The sequence below is a fragment of the Dendropsophus ebraccatus genome, chromosome 1, assembly GCF_027789765.1.
Source record: "Dendropsophus ebraccatus isolate aDenEbr1 chromosome 1, aDenEbr1.pat, whole genome shotgun sequence".
In the NCBI taxonomy this organism is placed as follows: Eukaryota; Metazoa; Chordata; class Amphibia; order Anura; family Hylidae; genus Dendropsophus; species Dendropsophus ebraccatus.
In genome coordinates this window covers 202,042,489-202,066,633 of record NC_091454.1, presented here as the reverse complement: position 1 = coordinate 202,066,633, position 24,145 = coordinate 202,042,489, and the positions used below count along the sequence as shown (strand labels likewise).

The 24,145-nt window shown below is 45.3% G+C and overlaps 1 protein-coding gene across 2 annotated transcripts; it reads right to left on the bottom strand.

The window, feature by feature from the left end:
* Nucleotides 1–387: 387 nt before the first annotated feature.
* POLR3D (RNA polymerase III subunit D) lies at nt 388–12,765 on the bottom strand. Of its 2 annotated transcripts, none has more exons than XM_069964801.1 (9): nt 12,680–12,765; nt 10,381–10,537; nt 9,895–9,938; nt 8,606–8,754; nt 7,951–8,075; nt 5,372–5,555; nt 4,962–5,233; nt 4,093–4,245; nt 388–752 (listed from the first exon to the last, which is right to left on the bottom strand). In XM_069964801.1, exons 2-9 carry the CDS (start codon nt 10,534–10,536, stop codon nt 630–632), a joined length of 1,206 nt encoding a protein of 401 aa, XP_069820902.1. In that variant the 5' UTR covers nt 10,537; nt 12,680–12,765; the 3' UTR covers nt 388–629. The 2 variants fall into 2 exon arrangements, with proteins under 2 accessions (XP_069820902.1, XP_069820981.1); XM_069964880.1 differs by having other exon boundaries at nt 12,684–12,705.
* Between the last annotated feature and the right edge of the window lie 11,380 nt (nt 12,766–24,145).

The following is a 24,145-nucleotide window of genomic DNA, read 5'->3' as shown; positions in this document are numbered from 1 at the left end:
CACCAGGGGTCTAGTGTCATTTTTCCTTTTTACCACAAAGTTGTTTCATGTGTTCAGCATCCATCTCAGTTATGCTAAATCATCCTGATACCCCCGGAAAGACATTGCTTTACCCCAGCCCTGTCGAGGGGGGGGGGGGGGGGGGGGGGGGGGGGGGGGGGGTGGGAGAATTGCAGTCAGTACAATGGTAAGAAAAAAGTAAATCATCCTGCAACTACAGTCCAGGGTTACCAAACTCAGGCTCTCCAGCGTTAGCTTTGGCTGTCCAGGCATGATGGGAATTGTAGTTCTGCAACAGCTGGAGGGCCTGAGTTTGACACTTGTTAACTACTCTATTCCCAAATTCAACTATGTCCTATGTTGTCCACAAATGCAGAATACAAAGGGTCTCACTATAACGTGTCCAGTTTAATAAATTATATTTGCAGTCGTCCAGCAGATTCTCCCAGTGCATTATGGGAGAGCAGCTCTGCCCCTGTCACAATGAATGACATACACTCGGTGTCCTTCATAGAGAAAACAAAGATCTGGCATAAGAAAAGAGGGAAAAAAATGGTGCGAGTGGCGCACATGTCTTGGCATTGTCTATGGTGTATAAATAGTCCTTGGCACTGGCTATGAATGGTCTATCAGCGGTGCCGTCCCTCCAGGAGAGAACCGAAGTCTGGTGAGCAGACCAGTTTATGCTGCACGTGTCCCAGCACCATCATCTCTCCTCGGCGAGCCTCCCCGACACCAATGGATACCAGCTCCTGCAGGAGAAGACACATGGGGGAGATTTATCAAACATGGTGTAAAGTGAAACTGGCTCAGTTGCCCCTAGCAACCAATCAGATTCCATCTTTAATTCCTCACAGACTCTTTGGAAAATGAAAGGTGGAATCTGATTGGTTGCTAGGGGCAACTGAGCCAGTTTCACTTTACACCATGTTTGATAAATCTACCCTATTATTCACATCTATGAGCACAGACATTATAATACAACCACTGCCTGTGATATGGGGGTGGGGGTGGGGCACAGATTTTCCATTAGCTGTATGACGTCACATAGTCTCTCCTATAATAACATGGCGGTGAGTTAAAGCTCCTTACCTGGATGCAACCGCTGCGTCTGACTCATCCTGTCCACGGCCGAACACTGGAGCTCTATGACAACCGGCTACAGGAGAGGTAACAGCCTTTGTATACTGCTATATAGAGAAGAGAAGCCAGCGCAGAGGCTCAGCCGGTATATAAGTGTATGCGTGGGGAGGAAGTGTTACTGGCTCAGTGCATGGAATAAAACCTGGTGCTAAGAATAGCCGTCTATCCGAGACGTCACTGCAAGAACTAATTCACACCGATGGCTTATCCTTAAAGGGGTCATCCAGCCTTACAAAACTGATAGCCTATTGTCATAGCAGGGGAACCCGTGCCAATCAGCTGATTGAGGAGGCCATGGTAGTCATGCGCTCACTGCAACCTCTTCATTGTATACCACTGTTCGCATGGTAGCATCAATGCGAAGAACTGCAGTATTGCCCCTTTCCTATGTATCAAAGAATGCTGCAACACCAAGAACCGCCCAAAGGAATAATAGGGCAATGTATGTATGTATGTATGTATGTATGTATGTATGTATGAGTCCCTTGGGGGGGAAGGGGTGACTCATGAGTAGCATGGGTTCTTTAAAGTTGATGTAATACTGATGGCCTATCCAAAGTATCAGCAGGTTAGGTGGGTCACCACAACAGCCAATAATAGGCGGAGCGGGCATTTCCTATGTGTGGAGAGAAGAGCAGGAAGCACTAGCAGGTGAGTACAGATTATTGTTCTCCCATCTTGAGTCCTTTTAAGTTTACAATGAATGCTTGTAAATATCCCTTTAAGCCTTTAACAACCACCCATTGACACTTGACAGTCCTAGGTATACAGAGTTCCTCTAATCTAGAAGGAGCCGATTGGTCATGGCCATCAAAGAGAAGTAGACTGAACCAGTTTATAACAAATTCTGTCTTCTCTATGCAGTGACTATAGAAAGCGTCTACACCACTGTCTATTGGATCTGGCAGTCATATGATCGCTGGTGTCACCCACCATGGGATGCTCAATATATGTAGAGCCAAATCAGCTTCTCTATGAGTGGCTTATACTCATGGAGAGCAAAAGAACTGGGAATGCTGAAACCCTACAATGCCCTATCCTCTTGTCCTTCTCCTAACATCTGCCATCACAAAAAGCCAGGACACAGCCATACACATTAGGTCTGTTGCTATTTCTGCCATAATAAGTGGGCATGGCCAACTATGTGTATGTCCGCCATTATTCCCAAGGTAAAGCATTACTGTCACACGATACATCAGAAGTGTTGTTCATTTGGTGTCTGGGTGTTGAGATCCTCTACAGTCATGCAGCTGAGCCCCTCTCTCTCCTTGTAGATCTACCCATCTTGTTGCAGAAGTCAGGTTCTATGAGACTCTGGCACAAGATGGATAATGCAGTCAGAAAGTGACACGCTCAGCTGCACGTGTCTCATAGATCTATACAGAGATCAATGGGGGCCTGATCAAAAGTTTTGACGTGTGAATTTGTTTTTTATTTTATTTTTTTTATTTTATTGCCACCCAAAAGTTATACAAATCCCCAATATACACTCATTACGGGAAATGCTTATAGAGTGCTTTGTTTCCTGCACTTACTACTGCATCAAGGCTTCACTTCCTGGATAACATGGTGATGTCACTTCCTGGATAAAATGGTGATGTCACTTCCTGGATAACATGGTGATGTCACGACCCGACTCCCAGAGCTGTGCGGCTGTGGCTGCTGGAGAGGATGATGGCAGGGGGATGCTCAGTGTCCCTCCAGTGCCCTGTGTCCCTCAGTGTCCCCCTGCCAACATCTTCTCTAGCAGCCACAGCCCGCACAGCTCTGGGAGTCGGGTCGTGACATCACCATGTTATCCAGGAAGTGACATCCCCATGTTATCCAGGAAGTGACATCACCATGTTATCCAGGAAGTGAAGCCTTGATGCAGTAGTAAGTGCAGGGAAAAAAGAACTTTATAAGTATTTCCCATAATAAGTGTATATTGGGGATTTGTATAACTTTTGGGGGGGCAATACAATACTTTAATAAAAATTTTTGCCGGACTTCTCCTTTAAGTGAATACTTAACTTGATGAGCCCTACAAGTTTAACTATATTAGTTGTGATGTGAATTCTCCTCTAAATAAGCACTGTCACTAAAAGAGACATGTCAAATGGTCTAAGTTTTCAGACCACAACTGATCAGGATAACAAGCTGGGAGAAGTCCACGTGCAGTGCATTCACTCCTGACTCATGAGTCACATGACCATAGGGTCCATTTAGGTCGCAGACACAGAGCGTGGAGAGGAGCACACGGCGGCTTAGTCATCTTGCTCGTTCCACTGATTGGTTGCAGTCTGAACACTCAGACCATGACATGTCAATGTTTTTAAACATTGTATACCTTAAAGGGGTTGTCCATCGAAACACTTTTTCTTTTAAACCAACTGGTTTCAGATAGTTATAGAGATTTGTAATTTACTTCTATTAAAAAAATCTCAAGTCTTTCCATACTTAGCAGCTGCTATATGTCCTGCAGGAAATATTTTCTTTTCACTCTGACACAGTACTCTCTGCTGCCACCTCTGTCCATGTCAGGAACTGTCCAGAGCAGGAGCAAATCCCTATAGAAAACCTCTCCTGCTCTGGACAGTTCCTGACATGGAGGTGGCAGCAGAGAGCACCGTGAAAAGTGAAAAGAAAACAACATTTCCTGCAGGACATACAGCAGCTGATAAATACTGGAAAACTTGAGATTTTCAAACAGAAGTAAATTACAAATCTATATAACTTTCTCAAACCAGTTTGTTCGAAATGAAAAGATTTTTGGATAATCCATTTAAGTCCTTTGATGTAACATGATGCATACACAGTGGAACTGAGAGAAGGGAGTGCTGGGAAGAGTTGACATCCGATCATAAGTCATTTTCATAACTTTGCTTTTTGAGACTTTGAAGGGTTTTGTTTTTGCTACTTATACACATATAGCCCGATAATCAGCTTTGCTTTTATAAATGCTGTTACCTGTAAGAAAGAGCAAGAAGTTCCCATGGTGACATCGAGTGTGACTTTGCCAAGGATTAGCTGCACCTTGCCTGACTTTCGCATGACTAGTTTCCCGATCTGACCCTCAGACAGATCCTTTAGGGAGCAGCTCTCCTCCGCCGCACTGGCCTCCTATAGGTAAAGAACAGTCAGGACGAAAACAATGGTGATCCAATATTTCTGATCATTGGAAGACCGAGCATGCCAGAAATAGAGGGATCCTTCATCATGCTGCAGACTTACAGGCATAGTGAGTTTATGTAAGAGCTGTAAACATTTATGTTCAAGGCATAGTCCACTCATACTGTAGATTGCTCAAAGAGATCGATGCAGTGCTTCAATTTACTTGCTTTATTTGAGTGATCCAAAAAACAACGGAGACATGTGATGCGCTCTCTCAGACCCACGCCATCCATGGCGTGGGTCTGAGAGAGCGCATCACATGTCTCCGTTGTTTTTTGGATCACTCAAATAAAGCAAGTAAATCGAAGCACTGTATCGCTGATCCCAGGTGAATTTTCTTCATTGCTACCTACACGCGGTTGGAGTGGGGGCTTGTGCGGAGCGGCTTGCTATGCAAAGGTGCTGAGCTGGCTACACTATATGAACTGATCAATGCAGTACATATGTGCTGCAATGATCCATGTTCTCAGCACTCGATTGCTACAGTATGCCCTAGGTAGGCTTTAGCAATCGACAAGCCATGGCAGCAACAGAGACAAATTGCATAGCAGGAAGCTATCCAATCCTTTAGCTCCTCCTACTGAAAAAAATATGTCCAGTCTTTTCTTCATGGGAAGAAAAGATGGCCATTGTATGTGTATGTCTAGTTGAAGAGTCCCACAAACCTGACCCTTGTCCTTCACTAGCAACATGTGGCCGTCTTCACTCTGTACTTCAGTCCTGACGGGGCGAGTATCCTGGGTAGGTGGCTGTCCTGGGAGAGAGTCGGGGAGCTGCATAAAGAACAGAGTATCTTCTTCAGAGACGCGGAGAGTTTCCAGTAACTCGGGAAGAGAGATATCCTTCCTCTCCGGGGGCTTCTTCACTGCTGGAGCTTTGCTTGGTGGGATGCCAGTCTTCAGTGAACCCTCATCCTCTTCCATGGGTTCTTCCTTCACTGTAAAAGTAAAGTGTATTCTATGACGCATTTTTACAGGAGCAAATGGATGGCGGCAAAACACAGGGCATAAGAGAGAATGCCTAGAACAATGGCATCCAATGCAGGTGTCAGACCATTCTCATCTGCTTTATCCACCTTTTACAGATGAAGATTCCACTTCCATATTTTCCTCTTTGGGTAGAACCTTCATAGGCTTCACATCCTCCTCTTCCTCCTCCTCCTCCTCTTCTTCATCTCGGAACAGCCAACCCGAGAGGGCGAGAGGAAGCTGTACAGGCCGATTCTGGGAATCGTTCCGCAATCCTGGGTCATCTAAAAACTAGAGAATATATAGCAGATGAGAAGGGAAACTCAAAGTCCGACAAGATGTACAACTATGGGTCCTATTAGTCAAAGTGATTTTTAACGATTAAACACAAACAAGAAACAATCACAAACTAGATTGTTAACCTGAAACCGTTCACCATATTAGGGTCCATTTACACAAAAAGATTATCTGACAGATTATCTGCAAAAGATTTGAAGCCAAAGCCAGGAACAGACTATAAACAGAGATCAGGTCATAAAGGAAAGACTGAGATTTCTCCTCTTTTCAAATCCATTCCTGGCTTTGGCTTCAAATCTTAGGCAGATAATCTTTCTGTGTAAATGGAACCATAGACAGAACGATGGTCGTTAGTTACTACGATCGTTTACTCCATCTGATCCCAGTAAATGAATGAACAATGTGCAATTACACTGAACAATTAGTGAACGAATGTAGAATAATTGTGCGTTTACACGGAACGATTATTGTTCGAATTTTCACGATAACGATCGCATTTGAGCGATAATCGGCTCGTGTAAACAGAGTGAACGATCACCGTGATCTTTCAACAACTTCTCAAATCATTGTTCGGCGTTCACTGAAAAATCGCAGATCGCTTCGGGTAAACAGTCTTGCACAAATTTACCCTACGTGTGAGATGGGCTTAAGTGATCTTAAAACGATCGCAATAACAAATTTTCCAAATGATATATCATTCCGTCTAAGCGCTGATCGTTATTAAAAAACACATCGTTATTTCAAAATCGTTAATCGTTCGAATTATCGCTCTGTGTAAACGTAGCATTACAGCGAACGATTAGCAAACAATTTACAGTGATTTCAGGGTCAGATCTAAGGGACCTTTTACACGGGACGATTATCGTGCAAAAAAGGTGCCGACAGTGTGATGAAGGTCTGTGTCTGTTAGTGTGGTGGGTTGCCTTTATTTTTCATATCGGTGCTGTAGTTTGTCCCCATCTGTGCCATAACTTTCTCCAAAACTGTCAAAGAGGGGGAGTGGTGATGCGTTCGTGCCGCACTTTGGGCCGCCTCACCACTACCTCCTCCCAGCTTTTCTTGGATATTCATGGTGCCCGTCCCCCAGCCTCCTGGCGACGTCATCTTTAGTTGCCTGGGTCTGTGCACTGTCCACGCTCACGCGGCCTGATTCGCACATGCGCAGTTGTGCACTGAGTGAAGCCATTGAGATGCCCTCAGGCTGTGGCCCTCAGTGCGCCTGCGCCGGTCCGACACACTACGGCGCATGCGCGAATCAGGCCGCGGGAGCGCGGACAATGCACAGACCCAGGCAACTAAAGACGCCAGGAGGCCAGGGGTTACGGGCGTCATGAATATTCAACAGAAGCTGGGAGGAGGTAGTGGTAAGGCGTGCCGAAGTGCGACACGAACGCATCACCACTCCCCCTCTTTGACAGTGGTGGAGAAAGTTACGGCACAAATGGGGACAAAGTACAGCACTGATATGAAAAATAAAGGTAGCCCATCACACTAACAGACACAGACCTTCATCACACTGTCAGCACCTCAAAACCAGAATAGGTGCTGACAGATTCCCTTTAAACGATAATTGTTCTGTGTAATTTCAGGCAACAATTAAAAAATCCTTTGTGTGTCATTAATCGTTCTTTTAGATCTGACCCTTAACTCGTTAATCATTCACTAATCGTTCGCTGTACTTCTGCATTTGTTCACTAATCGTTCTGTTTAATTGCACATTGTTCGTTCTTTTGCTGGGATCAGATGGGGTAAACAATCGTAGTAACTAACAACCATCGTTCTGCATAATATGGTGAATGATTTCAGGTTAACGATAAACAACCTTGTTTGCGATCGTTTATCGTTAAAATTTCTTTGTCTAAATAAGACCCTGAATCAACAATCAACGACACAAAAATTATTTTTTCGATGGCTGCCAGGACGACTATCGTTTAAGTTCAAACAACATAACGATTTTCCGCACGATAATCGTCCCATGTAATAGGGCCCCTTAGGGTCCTTATAAAACAAAGCAATTTTAATGACTAACGATAAACGATCGCAAACGAGATTGTTTATCGATAACCTGAAATCGTTCACCATATTACACAGAACGATAGTCGTTAGTTACTACGATCGTTAACTCCATCTGATCCCAGCAAATGAATGAACAAAGTGCAATTACACTGATGGATTAGTAAACGAATGTGGAATTACAGCGAACGATTAACAATGATTTTAGGGTCAGATCTAAATAAACAATCAACGACACATAAACGACTTTTCGATCGTTGCGTAATATTACACAGGACAATTATCGTTTAAATTCAAACAATATAACGATTTTCCGCCCAATAATTGTCCTGTGTAATAGAGCCCTTAGTCATCACTATAAAAACGCAGCGGATACCTTGTCATTTTCCAGCATTCGAAGGATCTGTTTTGTCTCTTCCTCCGTTTCCCTCTTCTCCCGTTTTATGTTAATGATGTGTGAGGGTCCGATATCGCCCGAATCTGCGGGTCCTTCCCATGCAGCTACAGACAAAGCAAGAAAGGCATTAGACAGCTGACTGATAGGGTGCTCAAGTCTGCTGGGCTGTTACATACAAAACAAGAGAGACACCAACATGTATTGGCTGTAGAGAGTCTAAAGCAGGGATGGGGAACTATTAACTGTCTAGCTGTTGCAAAACTACAAATCCCATCATGCCATGACAGCCTACGGCTGTCCAGGCATGATGGGATTTGTAGTTTTGCAACAGCTGGAGGGCCAAAGGTTCCCCATCCCTGGTCTAAAGCCTCGGTCTGGGAAGTAGGAGTCTACTGATGTGTGACGGACATTGGGGGAGATTTATCAAACATGGTGTAAAGTGAAACTGGCTCAGTTGCCCCTAGCAACCAATCAGATTCCACCTTTCATTTTCCAAAAAATCTGTGAGGAGTGAAAAGTGGAATCTGATTGGTTGCTAGGGGCAACTGAGCCAGTGTCACTTTACACCATGTTAGATACATCTCTCCCATACAAAAAACAGGTCATCGAAACACAGAGACAAAGAGAACCCTACTTTTCTTCTTGAGTTGCTCTGCGGGTCCCTGCTCAAAGATGGAGTGACTCTGGATGACCTGTGGCCTCCCGCGCCCTCTGCCAGATCCATCGCGCCGGTCTCTGTTGCGTTCAGCTCGCTCGACTTTCACCGATACCTCTTCTTTTGGCCTATTTTATGGAGGAAAAGAAAGCGATGTTACCTTTAATAGGCAGACGCTCAGATGTTTCAGGGAGGTGTTGGGAGAAAATCAAAAGGACGCAATAATGGATGTATTAAGAGAGAAGTGTGTGAATTTGCCATTCAGGTGCCTTGGAAAGCTGGGTGACTTCAAAGGTGGAATCAATAACTCTGGTTTTAAAGGGATATTCCACTCAAACATAACTTTTGATATATTGCTGCCCATGGTGAGACTAATAATGCCTTCCATACTTGTTATTATCTATTCAGTCTCCTTCCCCCAGTTCTCAGCTGCTGATTTTTGCTGAAGACACAAAAAAAAAATCTGTATGTGTGCCACTCTCTCTGTCTCCCCCCTCCCTTTTGAGACAGCTGACTGGCTGTATCTGCAGCACTGTAGCATCTTTGTAATGCTGGGAGGGTTAATCTGAGGTCAAGTTGCTAATGAACTTACTGCGATTATTCCTCCTGGCACTAGAAGCTACAATGTTGCAGATACAGCCAGTGAGGCACTTGTTTACATTAGCTGTCTCAGAAGGGAGGAGGAGGAGGAGGGGAGACAGAGAGAAAAGCTCACACACAGATTTGTGTTTTCAGCAGAAAGCAGCAGCTCAGAACTGGGGGAAGGAGACTGAAGAGATAATAAGTATGGAAGGAATTTTTAGTCTCACCATGGGCAGCAATATATCAAAAGTTATGTTTGAGTGGAACACCCCTTTAAGGCCCTATTACATGGAGTGATTATCTGATGAATCAGTCCTCTACATTATGTGTGTGAGCCTAGTAGTCCTCATTATTCATGAGAGGCAGAAATCTCTGCCCACCAGCTGCTGATTGGCAGTTATCTATCCATGCTGTGTATAGGCAGTCACCTGTCAATCAGCAGCTGAAGGGTGGGGGGAGGGGTGTGGCAAGAATCCTATTCTCCTGCATATTAGTAGAACGGCTAAACAGAATGATGTAAGTAATACACTGATCTGTTCAGCATTTCTGTCACTAGTTTATGGTGCCCTCATTTAAGGCAGAATAAACCTAGTGACAGATTCCCTTTAAAGTGACAGTAAGGCTTTAATAATAAGTTTGGAGTTTAGGATGTCATAGGAGCGTTTGGGGGACGTGCAGATACTTACTCTTCTTTTATCTTCCTCCCAATTATATTTGGAGCAAATGTTTTCTGTAGAAAAAAAAAGCATTATTATTCAGCTGACTGCAGAGCTCTAACCACCATATATCATAGGGGACAAACATCCTCAAGCACTATCCTACAATCTACAAATAATACATATGTGCATGTATATATATAATATATATTAGTAACACATGTGAACAGAGGCCTAGGTACGGGCTTGTAACTGTGCACATGAATCTCTTTGGGGAACGATTACTTAGATTTCAGCGTTCGTTACTGTTTAGCTCGGCTACATTGCAGTTTTGATCGGTTGTGGTCTGTCTCCTGCAGTGAGGAGAGAAGCGCTTGGCTGAGCACTTCTCTCGCTTTGTTTTAGGGATCAATTAGGGTCTCAGGACCCAGACCCCAAGTGCAGGAATCTGATGATACTGAGGGGTGAACAAGACCCACTCCTCTAATACAATACGTATATACAGACAAAACTCACCTTTCTGACACCACCAAGTGTAAGGTCCCGGGAGCGGATGGAAGGAAGGCGACCAGGTGTAAGAGGTGCTGAAGGCCTGCGCCCAACAAGACCCCTAGCTCCCCCGATTGGGGTCCTGGGACCACCAGAGGTGGGATCATTCTTCCCGTCAGACATCCTGCGACATGCAGAAACAGAAGAAGCTGATGAATGGCATTGTAAGACATATCTGCCACATTGGACTTCACCCTAACAGAGAGTTATAGTTTTATAGTATGGCGGCTCTTTCTTCTAGATCAGGGATGGGGAACCTGCAGCCCCCAGCTGGTACAAAACTACAATTCCCATCATGCCTGAGCAGCCAAAAACAAGCATGATAGGGGTTGTAATTTTGAAACAGCTGGAGGGCCGCAGGTTCCCCATGCCTGATCTAGATGTAGTAGATGTAAATGTCATACATTTACACTAAGGCCTTATCACACGTCCCGTAAAGTTGTCCATAACTGTGAATCCGTAATCACGGTTCAACTTAAACACATTGACGTATATTGGGCTATTCACACGGTCTGTGTTAATTTTGATCCATAATCTGTTCCGTAAAAAAAAAAAAAAAAATAGATATGTCCGAGTGCGGATTGTGATTGCGGTACGGATTACCAATGGAAGTCTATGGAATCCGTATTTTTTACAGATGTCACATGTAAAAATCAGTTCTATGCAAACTAGTACTATTCACATTTTACGGATACGGAAACGGATGAAAATATGAAAGATTTTCCTCAGATCACAGAGAAAAAACAGCAGCAGGTTTTGCGGCCCGGAAAAATCACTGAACGTGTGAATGAGGCCTTAGTGAGAGGATCAACCCCCCCAGACCCTCTTTTCTCCAAATTTAAAAGGAAACTAACAGCAGGTTAGTAGCATCTATGTCCCTATAGCACATGGGGAGCTGAGGTTGATAGTGAGGGCCCTATTCCACAGGAACAATAATCGGCCGAATCGGGCGATTATCGTTCGGTGAAATAGAGAGAACGATCAGCCGATGATCGTTCATTTAGAGCCAGACCTAAAATCATTGTTCCCCCACCGCGCATCGCTACAGTGGAATAGCGGTGCGTGGCGGGCGACCGACGATTTGAGAAGCACAATACATTACTTGTCAGGTCTTCTCCTCCGCTGTCTTCCTCCCCAGGTCCCGCGCGCTCAAGCTTCAGAGCGGCCTGTCAGCTGACGGAGCGCTCAGCCAATCACAGGCTGGGACAGCCGCGGCCTGTGATTGGCTGAGTGGCCTGTCAGCTGACAGGCTATTCTGAAGCTAGAGCGCGCGGGACCTGGGGAGGAAGACAGCGGAGGAGAAGACCTGACAAGTAACGATGTCCCTGCAGCCCTCAATCAACGATCATCGGGCCGTGGAATAGGCCCAGTAAACAAGCGGCGATCTAGCAGATCGGCGCTCGTTTACATCGTTGATAGGGCCCCCATCGGCCCGTGGAATAGGACCCTTGGTTTCTTACCTTTATCCTCAGAGCCATTTCCTATATATTAGCAATTTATTCCCTATGCTAATGAGGCATCTGCACTGGGGGCAGAGCTGGTAGTCATTAGGAGGGGGCAGATCAGTAGTCCCGCCCCCCGTGCAACAAAATACCTCATTAGCATAGGAAATAAACTGTGAATATTAAGGAAACTAACCTTCATCCTCAGCACCCTACATCCTCAGCGCAATACAGGGACATAGCAGCAGCCTAGATATGGGTTGCATTGTTATAGACCAATGATCTCCAAATTGTGACACTCCAGCTATTATAAAACTACTAAAGTCTCATCGTGTACTGACAGCTGAAGGCATGATGGGAGTTGTAGTTTTGCAACAGCTGGAAACTCACAGTTTAGGGAACTGCATATCCAGCCATATACTACCAGTACACTATACTAAAAGCCAGGGGTAGGGGAACCTTGTCTCTCCAGCTGTTGCAAAACTACAACTCCCATCATGCCTGGACGCATCATGACGTCACCTGCCCATATAAGGATAGTATCCAATGTCATCTATAACACTGCAACACACAATGCAGCTCTAACAGATCAGCTGTTATGACACTACTACCCCCATCCTGCCATGAGAACACTGGGAGCTGTAGTTTGACATCCCAGAGCTAATGTCATCATGTATAGAGGAAGTGTACACTTCCCATTAGTGTATATACACTGGTCATACAGGGCGGATTTCCGGTTCCAGTAAACTTCTCCGTCCTCATATTACACTATATACCGCTCCATGTAAACAGTTGTATAGATAAAACGCAGGAATAGCGCTCACCTGCCTGCTCACCGCATGTTTCCGTCAGCTACGCAGCCGAGCGGTGACGTCACCACCGGACCTCACTTCCGCTTTGCGCCAAGGCTGCCGGGAAATGTAGTCCTGAGAGAGGGAAAACGCGTGTAGGTGTCCTCAGAGTGTCAGCCTCCTATGGGAGATGCGATCATAGTCATTGGTCGTCAGTATACTGCAGGTTATACACCCGGCAGCTTAGTTTGTACAGAATGTAATTCATAGTGATCTGAGAAATGATTGTAGAGTCCAAGCTGGTGGAACAGCGCCACTCCAGTTCTCAGGTTGTGTATGGTATTGCAGTACAACCTCATTTACTTCTAGGGAACTGAGCTGCAATACCAGACACAGCCCATACACAAGTGTGGCGCTGTGTTTTCTAGAGACCTGCCATTTCTGTTATCTTCCCAAATCATTTCTACCTTTGTCTTTAGTTTGAGTGCAGTGTTGTAGCACAGTGCAATTCTGGAGAGCCATTTTACAGGGGTATATTCTGGAGAGCCATTTTACAGGGGTATATTCTGGAGAGCCATTTTACAGGGGTGTTCTGGAGAGCCATTTTACAGGGGTATATTCTGGAGAGCCATTTTAAAGGGGTGTTCTGAGCCATTTTAAAGGGGTGTTCTGGAGAGCCATTTTAAAGGGTGTTCTGGAGAGCCATTTTAAAGGGGTGTTCTGGAGAGCCATTTTAAAGGGGTGTTCTGGAGAGCCATTTTAAGGGGTGTTCTGGAGAGCCATTTTACAGGGGTATTCTGGAGAGCCATTTTACAGGGGTGTTCTGGAGAGCCATTTTACAGGGGTATTCTGGAGAGCCATTTTAAAGGGATGTTCTGGAGAGCCATTTTACAGGGGTATTCTGGAGAGCCATTTTACAGGGGTGTTCTGGAGAGCCATTTTACAGGGGTATTCTGGAGAGCCATTTTACAGGGGTGTTCTGGAGAGCCATTTTACAGGGGTATTCTGGAGAGCCATTTTAAAGGGATGTTCTGGAGAGCCATTTTACAGGGGTATTCTGGAGAGCCATTTTACAGGGGTGTTCTGGAGAGCCATTTTACAGGGGTATTCTGGAGAGCCATTTTAAAGGGGTATTCTGGAGAGCCATTTTAAAGGGGTGTTCTGGAGAGCCATTTTAAAGGGGTGTTCTGGAGAGCCATATTAAGGGGTATTCTGGAGAGCCATTTTAAAGGGATATTCTGGGGGGTATTTTTTTAATATGCTCAGGGTCCTGTTAAAGGGGAACTATCAGATATCCGATATCCCCTTTCGGTTCTTTGTCTGATGTTTACAGCCCTGGTCTTTTTCTGTCCGTCCCACCGTTTTGGAGCATTTTGATACAAATATGCAAATGAGGTCCTCGGGAGCACCTGCCCCATAGAGCGCCCCCTCGGCCCACCCGCCGTCTCCTATGCATGTTCATAAATACATTATTATACCAATCTCTGACGCACATACGCAGGGAGACGCACCAGACACCAGTATAATTATGCACATATTAGGATGCATACGAGGCGGCCGGTGGGCCGAGGGGGCGCTCTATGGGTCCGGTGCTCCCAAGGACCTCATTTTTATATGTGCTCCAAAACAGTGCGACGGACAGAAAAAAAAACAGACCGGGGCTGTAAACATCAGGTAAAGAGCTGAAGGGGAACATCGGCAGGTTGGTTGTTGATAGTTCCCTTTTAAATAGAAAAAAAGGGCCATTATTTGAATGGAGCCTTGGTCCCTCTGCACAGCTCATCCACAGTTGGAGGAGTCAGCACTAAGGATTGCCCATTCAGCCAATCAGTGGCTGAGGCGGGACAATGCTTCGACCACTGATTGGCTGAGCGAGTTCTCCCAACCCTGGGTGCTCTGTGCAGTGGGGGAGCAGGGGAGGTAAGTATAGCACTTATTTTCTACCTAACAGAAGCCTGAGCACAATTCTGAAATTACTCGTATTGAAAACGTATACACGCTGGCTTCTAGTGACACTGCCAGACACATCCCCCCATAAACATTAGCCACAGATGCCCCCATAAATGCCAGCCACATATATGTATTGCAATGGGCCATTATAAGGTCAGACCTGATTATTGTCCTATAACTGTCAGCCACACATACCCCTATAAGTGCCAGGCGCAAACTCCCCTATAGATTGATACATGTCCCATAAATAAATACGGGTCATATACAACCAATGGGCGCTTTATTAGAGCCGATCACTATTGGAGACATGCATGCTGTGGCTCGGCAATGTGTCCATGACACCTTAGCCCTGGGCATAACATAGAGCAGATTCCCTTTAAATCTCCTTTCATTTGTGGATGCATAAGACATATGGAGTTCCTTCGTTTTCATAGGACACAACCATGTGGTGACATATGAGGCAAAGCTCTGGCAGAATGTCTCCATTATTTAGCACATACTAGAACATGCAGTCATCTTTTTTTTTCCATGGATCACTATGTGAATTGGAAAGTAACAGGCTATGAATACAATATTACTGATCCATATAACACAGATCTATGAGTATCTGTCTGTATAGGTCCTAACTAGAGATGAGCAAACCAGGTTCGGGTTCAAGTCCATCCGAACCCGAACGTTCGGTATTTGATTAGCTGGGGCTGCTGAACTTGGATAAAGTTCTAAGGTTGTCTGGAAAACATGGATACAGCCAATGACTATATCCATGTTTTCCACATATCCTTAGGGCTTTATCCAAGTTCAGCAGCCACCGCTAATCAAATGCCGAAAGTTCGGGTTCGGATGGACTCGAAGCTGAACCCGGTTTGCTCATCTCTAGTCCTAACCTCTCCAAGATATACACTACCGTTCAAAAGTTTGGGGTCACCCAAACAATTTTGTGTTTTCCATGAAAAGTCACACTTCTTCACCACCATATGTTGTGAAATGAATAGAAAATAGAGTCAAGACATTGACAAGGATAGAAATAATGATTTGTATTTGAAATAACATTGTTCTTACATCACACTTTGCTTTCGTCACAGAATCCTCCTTTTGCAGCAATTCCAGCATTGCACACCTTTGGCATTCTAGCTATTAATCTGTTGAGGTAAGCTGGAGAAATTGCACCCCACGCTTCTAGAAGCAGCTCCCACAAGTTGGATTGGTTGGATGGGCACTTCTGGCGTACCATACGGTCAAGCTGCTCCCACAACAGCTCAATGGGGTTCAGATCTGGTGACTGCGCTGGCCACTCCATTACCTATGATAGAATACCAGCTGCTGCTTCTGCTGTAAATAGTTCTTGCACAATTTGGAGGTGTGTTTAGGGTCATTGTCCTGTTGTAGGATGAAATTGGCTCCAATCAGGCGCTGTCCACTGGGTATGGCATGGCGGTGCAGAGTGATAGCCTTCCTTATTCAGAATCCCTTTTACCCTGTACAAATCTCCCCCCTTACCAGCAACCCCAGACCATCCCATTACCCCCACCATGCTTAACAGATGGCGTCAGGCATTCTTCCAGCATCTTTTCATTTGTTCTGCGTCTCACAAACGTTCTTCTTTGTGATCCAAACACCTCAAACTTGGATTCATCCGTCCACAACACTTTTTTCCAGTCTTCCTCTGTCCAATGTCTGTGTTCTTTGGCCCATATTAATCTTTTTCTTTTATTGGCTAGTCTCAGATATGGCTTTTTCTTTGCCACTCTGCCCTGAAGCCCAAAATCCTGCAGCCGCCTCTTCACTGTAGATGTTGACACTGGTGTTTTGCGGGTACTATTTAATGAAGATGCCAGTTGGGGACCTGTGAGGCGTCTGTTTCTCAAACTAGAGACTCTAATGTGCTTATCTTCTTGCTTAGTTGTGCAACGCGGCCTCCCACTTCTTTTTCTACTCTGGTTAGAGCCTGTTTGTGCTGTCCTCTGAAGGGAGTAGCACACACCGTTGTAGGAAATCTTTAATTTCTTAGCAATTTCTCGCATGGAACAGCCTTCATTTCTAAGAACAAGAATAGACTGTCGAGTTTCAGATGAAAGTTCTCTTTTTCTGCCCATTTTGAGCGTTTAATTGACCCCACAAATGTGATGCTCCAGAAACACAATCTGCTCAAAGGAAGGTCAGTTTTGTAGCTTCTGTAACGAGCTAGACTGTTTTCAGATGTGTGAACATGATTGCACAAGGGTTTTCTAATCATCAATTAGCCTTCTGAGCCAATGAGCAAACACATTGTACCATTAGAACACTGGAGTGATAGTTGCTGGAAATGGGCCTCTATACACCTATGTAGATATTGCACCAAAAACCAGACATTTGCAGCTAGAATAGTCATTTACCACATTAGTAATGTATAGAGTGTATTTCTTTAACCCCTTAGCGACCCATGACGTACCCATGGTGCCGCTCTGAACGGTGCTGATCCCGGCTGACATGTGCAGCCGGGCAGTGCCTCTATTAGCCGGCGCGGGTCCCGTTGCCACGCCGGCTAATTAAGCCCTTCAATGCAGCTGTCAAACCTGACAGCTGCATTGAAGTGCTTTCCTCCGTGCATCCCTGGTGTCTAGTGGCACAGATCTCCCCCCCGTGATGTGATCGCGGGGGGGAGATCCGTTCTTCTGCCCGTGCCGGGCCTCAGCGTCGGAATGACGCTGATCCCGGCTCGGCAATAGATTGCTGTGGCCTGCAGCAGGCCATGGCAATCTATGACCGATCTAATGGATCTTTGCTGTGTATATACACAGCATTGATCTCTATGAGAGATCAGTGCTATGTATATACAAGCCCCCCAGGGGGGCTTCTAGTGTATGTAAAAAAAAAAGTAAAAAAGTGTTTTTATTAATAAAAAATCCCCTCCCCTAATAAAAGTCCAAATCACCCCCCTTTTCCCATTTTATAAATATAAATTAATAAATAAATAAATAAATTAATAAACATATTTAGTATCACCGCACACGTAATCGCCCGAACTATTAATTAATCACATTCCTGATCTCGCACGGTAAACGGCGTAAGCGCAAAAAAATCCCAAAGTGCAAAATTGCGCATTTTTGGTCGCATCAAATCCAGAAAAAATGTAATAAAAAGTGATCAAAAAGTCGTATATGCGCAATCAAGATACCGGTAGAAAGAACGCATCATGGCGCAAAAACTGACACCTCACACAGCCCCATAGACCAAAGGATAAAAGCGCTATAAGCCTGGGAATGGAGCGATTTTAAGTGACATATATTTGTTAAAGGGGTTGTCCGGCGATAAAAAATTATTCACAGAATAACACACATTACAAAGTTATACAACTTTGTAATGTATATTATGTCTGTGAATGGCCCCCTTCCCCGTGTTTCCCCCCACCCACGCTAGACCCGGAAGTGTGGTGCATTATACTCACCGCATATCGTGTCGTCCACGGTCTCCGATCGTTAGCAGTGACGTCTTCTTCGGGAGCTTGGCGGATCTTCCCGAGTGCCGGCCACCCTCTGCAGCGTCATCCGAAGCTCAGCCGCGATTGGCTGAGCATAACTGTGCTCAGCCAATCGCGGCTGAGCGGCTGATGACGCGGCCACGTCATCAGCTGCTCAGCCGCGATTGGCTGAGCACAGTTATGCTCAGCCAATCGCGGCTGAGCTTCGGATGACGCTGCAGAGGGCGGCCGGCACTCGGGAAGATCCGCCAAGCTCCCGAAGAAGACGTCACTGCTGACGATCGGAGACCGTGGTCGGCACGTGACAGGTAATGTATAGCGCACCACACTTCCGGGTCTAGCGTGGGTGGGGGGAAACACGGGGAAGGGGGCCATTCACAGACATAACATACATTACAAAGTTGTATAACTTTGTAATGTGTGTTATTCTGTGAATAATTTTTTATCGCCGGACAACCCCTTTAACAATGGTTTGAATTTTTTACAGGCCATCAGATACAATATAAGTTATACATGTTATATATCGTTGTAATCGTAACGACTTGAGGAACATGCATAACAAGTCAGTTTTACCATAGGACGAACGGCGTAAATGCAAAACTCCCCGAAATCAAAACAAATTCGTTTTTTTTTTCAATTTGACAGCGCAAATGATTTTTTTCCGGTTTCACAACATATTTTATGGAAAAATTATGCCTGTAATTGCAAAGTACAATTGGTTTCGCAAAAAATAAGCACTCATATAAGTCTCTAGGTGAAAAAATGCAAGCGCTATGGACTTTTAAACATAAAATGGAAAAAGCAAAAGCGCAAAAACGAAAACTGGCTTTGACCTTAAGGGGTTAAAGTTAGGACTAGTTTAAAGTTATCTTCATTGAAAAGTACAGTGCTTTTCCTTCAAAAATAAGGACATTTCAATGTGACCCCAAACTTTTGAACGGTAGTGTACATTGAGTCATATTGGCATGATACTTCTGCAAATATAAGCTTGTATATACACACTAAGGGGGAGATTTATCAAACTTGTGTAAGGGTATAAACCCACACACCGTATACACAGCGTATTTACTGCTGCGATACGCAGCGAATACGCAGCAAAACCGCAACAAATACGCAACAAAAACGCAGCAGATTAGATCTAAATAACTGAACTCAGCATTAAATCTTCACCATCAAACTGCTGCGTATTTGCTGCGTATTTGCTGCGTATTTGCTGCGTATTGGCTGCGTATACGGTGTGTGGGTTTGTACCCTCAAGTAGAATTGTCTTAGTTGCCCCTAGCAACCAATCAGATTCCACCTTTCATTCCTCTCAGACTCTTAGTGGGTCTGTATCTTGCCATTGCGGTGAGCTATTGCATTTTTTGTGTTTTTGTGTGTCTGCAATTTCAGCTGTGGCAACTTGCTACTGGATAGTGTGAATAACCACCAATCCTACCCAGGTGGTTATTATTTTTGCCAGTATTAGTTGGATCCTTCATGCCCAGAGCATAGGCTTATTATATGCTATGGAGAGGCTAAAGTATAGTATAGGACTGTCCCGGCATGAGGCCACCTTATCGTGGTGGGATGGTTTACACCAGGGGTGGGGAACCTCCGGCCCGCGGGCCGCATCCGGCCCCTGAGACCTCCCGATGCGGCCCGCGGCCCGCAGCTCCCCTGTGATGCGCGCCGCTCTGGAGGAGGAAGCAGCCGGCATACACAGCATCCTCCGGTGTCTGTGACAGCTGCCGGACATAGGAGGATGCTGTCTATGCCGGCTTCTTCCCCAGCAGAGCGGCGCGTGTCTTCAGTCTCCTGCGGGCCGCGCGATGACGTCATTTCATCGCGCGCCGCCTGCAGGAGAAAGACCGGCACAGAGGACCTGGGACAGAAGAGGACATGGGCAGCGTGGGAACGGAGGTAAGGTGAGTGGGATGTTTATTTTTTTTTATTTGGGGGTTAACTAGGCCACCAGGGACATGCCTGATGGGGGTTAACTAGGCCACCAGGGACATGCCTGATGGGGGTTAACTAGGCCACCAGGGACATGCCTGATGGGGGTTAACTAGGCCACCAGGGACATGTCTGATGGGGGTTAACTAGGCCACCAGGGACATGCCTGATGGGGGTTAACTAGGCCACCAGGGACATGCCTGATGGGGGTTAACTAGGCCACCAGGGACATGCCTGATGGGGGTTAACTAGGCCACCAGGGACATGCCTGATGGGGGTTAACTAGGCCACCAGGGACATGCCTGATGGGGGTTAACTAGGCCACCAGGGACATGCCTGATGGGGGTTAACTAGGCCACCAGGGACATGCCTGATGGGGGTTAACTAGGCCACCTGGGACATGACTGATGGGGGTTAACTAGGCCACCTGGGACATGACTGATGGGGGTTAACTAGGCCACCTGGGACATGACTGATGGGGGTTAACTAGGCCACCTGGGACATGACTGATGGGGGTTAACTAGGCCACCTGGGACATGACTGATGGGGGTTAACTAGGCCACCTGGGACATGACTGATGGGGGTTAACTAGGCCACCTGGGACATGCCTGATGGGGGTTAACTAGGCCTACCAGAGGCATCACTGGGGGGGTTAACTAGGCTACCAGGGACATGACTTGGGGGTTAACTAGACTACAAGGGGCATCACTGGGGGGGTTAACTACAATAGCAGGGGAACTAGGGGAACAATACTTTGCCTTGCCCTGGGTGCTGCAAACCCACGCTACTAACTGCCGCACACGGTATGCGGCCCTCGAATGATTTTATTAATGCCCGACCGGCCCTTGACATGGAAAAGGTTCCCCACCCCTGGTTTACACTATTTGCAAATGGTAACCAAGACCCTCATTATTTTAATGGAGATTTTTTTTTAGACAGAGGATATGCCCAAGTGCGACTGTAACTCCTATACTTACACCATTAATACATTATCATATCATAGCCATACCGTTCACGAAATACCCCCCATTATATTCATCCTGTGGTTGACTTACGATTTTCAGGAGTGGATCTCAAAGACAGGAGAAGGATACGTGAAAGGATAAAGTACTTCCAGGCCTCCATCTGGTTGTCGTACTTCCTACTGTCCTCCATCTGGCTTCCTCTCACTGTTTGGAATGTAAAGCAGATTCCCTGGCCTTCTATTAGAAATTTCCTGATCTCTGTAATGTATTATGCCAGGCATTTTTATTTTATTCAGCACAAAGGCGGTTCAGGCATTTATTACAGTAATCCATCTTCAATGTTTGTAAGCCGCAAACAAATGTATGCCGCTATGGTTCCCTTATAGGGATTGCCAGTTTCATCTTCCCAAATAAGCTCTTAAAGGGGTTGTCCATAATTTATTGATAACCTATGCTCAGGATACGTCATCAGTATTAGATCAGTGGGGTCCTACAAACTCCATTTGATCATCTGTTGCCAGAGCCATAGCACCACGTATAGTGAAACAAGACGCAGATGGCTGCATACATTGTATAGTGGCCAAACTTACTGCAGTTTGACTCCAATTGAAGTGAATGAGAACTGAGGTGCAGTAACACAGCACGGCCACTACACCATATACGGCGCTGTCTGCTTTCTATCCAGTTTTATAAGTGTGTATACTGGTAAAAAATAACGCTGGTTAACGCTGGTAAAAAAAAATTCTTTCAGATTAACTGGTGTCAGAAAGTTATATAGATTTCAAATTTACTTCTATGTAAAAATCTCAAGTCTTCCAGTACTTATTGTCCTGCTGTGGTGTATTATTTCCAGTCTGACACAGTGCTCTCTACTGCCACCTCTGTCCCTGTCAGGAACTGTCCCATAGAAAACCTTTCCTGCTCTGGAGAGTTCCTGACATGGACAGAGGTGGCAGCAGAGAGCACTGTGTCAGACTAAAAAGAAAATATTTCCTGCATGACATAAATTAATATCTTATTACTAGACTTCTAAATATAGGACTGATTGGCCTCAGTTAGAGAGTAGATAATCAACAATTAGCCCTGTTCACACTGCCACCATGGTATCTCTTATAGCGGAATCCGTAAAGACAGTGCTGGATCCGTCACATGATGACAACTAGTGTCTTATAGGTCCCCTATGACTTATATGGGGTCTGTCAGCATTACATTGTGAATGAATAGCTTCATATATAGTGCTCTGCTAAAACTATGACAGACAGTAGTGTGAACACAGCCTAAATCCAGGGATGGAAGGAAACTTTTTGTCCTGCTGTATTGTCGGAGTTACACAACTGACATCTTAGTTTATCTAAAAACATGCAAAAGAAGAACCCGTAGAGGCTCATTGAAGAGTCCCGAAACACAGGACTAACCACATATCCATCTGGGAAGGACCCAGCAAAGGGGTGGGTCCTGTAAGGAAACCACCAAAACCACCATATTAGGTGGCCCGATAAGTCAATGTAATGACAAGGGAAAAACCAAGGCCAGGTATCCATCCACATACAGCTGTTTCGGGGTGTTGCCCCTCATCAGTGTGGAGCAGGATTCTGGATAGGTGGGAGAAGTGCATAGTAAAGCCATAAGAGAAACAGATTGCTGATCTCAGTAAGACCAGACAAACGATAACACTGCTGGCTGCTAGTAAAAGCGCTCAATGCAGTGATATCCTAGGTGCATTGCCCCCTGGGAAACAGGAATATGCAAAAGAAGAGCCAGTGGAGCCTCATTGAAAAGTCTCGAAACACAGGTTGTGTATCTAATCTGACCCCAATAGAATAGGCAGGGCTGTCAAACTTGGGGCTCTCCAGCTGTTGCAAAACTACAATTCCCATCATGCCTGGAGCTTTGACCATCCAGACATGATAGGAATTGTAGTCTTGCAACAGCAGGAGGTCCCAGAGTTTGACACCTGTGCTATAGGGGGGTACAGAGATGGCAAAGCCTGAGGGGCCCAGAGATACCTCCGCCACATAACCAGTGTTATAAATCACATATGTTGGATTTGGGGTGGGATTCGGCTTCTGCTCGTTATCTGTTTCCAATGACAACCAGCAGAATGATGCGCGCAGCTAAGGCGTAAAATGCAGATCGTAACCCAAGATCAGTGCAAGATACGTAATGCTAAATATAACAGAATAAAAGGCTAGACAATGTCAGACAATGCTTTGTATCTACACAAAGATGCCTTACTAGTCCTCATCGCTGACCTATTGGATAGCCATATCGGGACATCTATACCTTGGCGTCTGGAGTGCCCCAAAAACACCTGGCAAAGTCCCCTAAGTGCCCACCTGCTGTCCAGTTTGCAGGGTTTTCCCACCTGAATCAGAACTGTAAGTATGGTTCCCATTTACCAGGTACTGCTAGAAACTGGACAGGCTCATTCCTTACTACTTGCCAGGACTACCCCCACGTGTGAACATAACCTTAAAGGGGTAGTCCACCCAAAAATTTTTTCTTTCAAATCAACTGCTACCATGAAGTGCCAGAGATTTGTAATTTACTTCTATTAAAAAATCTCAAGCCTTCCAGTACTTATCAGCTGATGTATGCCCAACAGGAAGTTGTATTATTTCCAGTCTGGAGAGCAGGAGAGGTTTTCTATGGGGATTTGCTCCTGCTTTGGACAGTTCCTGACATGGACACAGGAGGCAACAGAGAGCACTGGGTCAGACAGGAAAGAAAACACCACTTCCTGCTGGACACACAACAGCTGATAAGTACTGGAAGACTTAAGATTTTTTAATAGAAGTGAATTACAAATCTCTGGCACTTTATGGCACCAGTTGATTTGAAAGAAAATTTTTTTTGGTGGACTACCCCTTTAAGGGAAACCATCAAAATGCAGGCACCATATTACAGAGCAGAAGGAGCTAAGCAGACTGATATATAGTTTTGTAGGTAAAAATTCAGTGTAACATCATATATTCATGTAAATCTCCGTTCTGGGCTAAATAGTCAAGTGGGCGGTTCTAATGAATGATTGACTTATACACAGCTGTCAATCACTGAGTAGGCCCGCCCTCATGACTCATGAGTAAATAAGAAGTTTGCTGGAACTTTTCCCACAAACCTGTCAATCTGCTCAGCTGCATACAACCTCCGAAATCCCAGATTACAAGTCCTTCTGGATTATCAAACAGATAT

Bases quoted from the DNA above. Each gene is read 5' to 3' on its own strand.
- POLR3D (XM_069964801.1), bottom strand. From the start codon at position 10,536: ATGTCTGACGGGAAGAATGATCCCACCTCTGGTGGTCCCAGGACCCCA. The intron at 8,755-9,894 runs GTAAGTATCTGC...TCCATAAAATAG, and splicing joins GGGAGGAAGATAAAAGAAGA to GCCAAAAGAAGAGGTATCGG. The intron at 8,076-8,605 runs GTAGGGTTCTCT...CTTTGTCTGTAG, and splicing joins AGAGCAACTCAAGAAGAAAA to CTGCATGGGAAGGACCCGCA.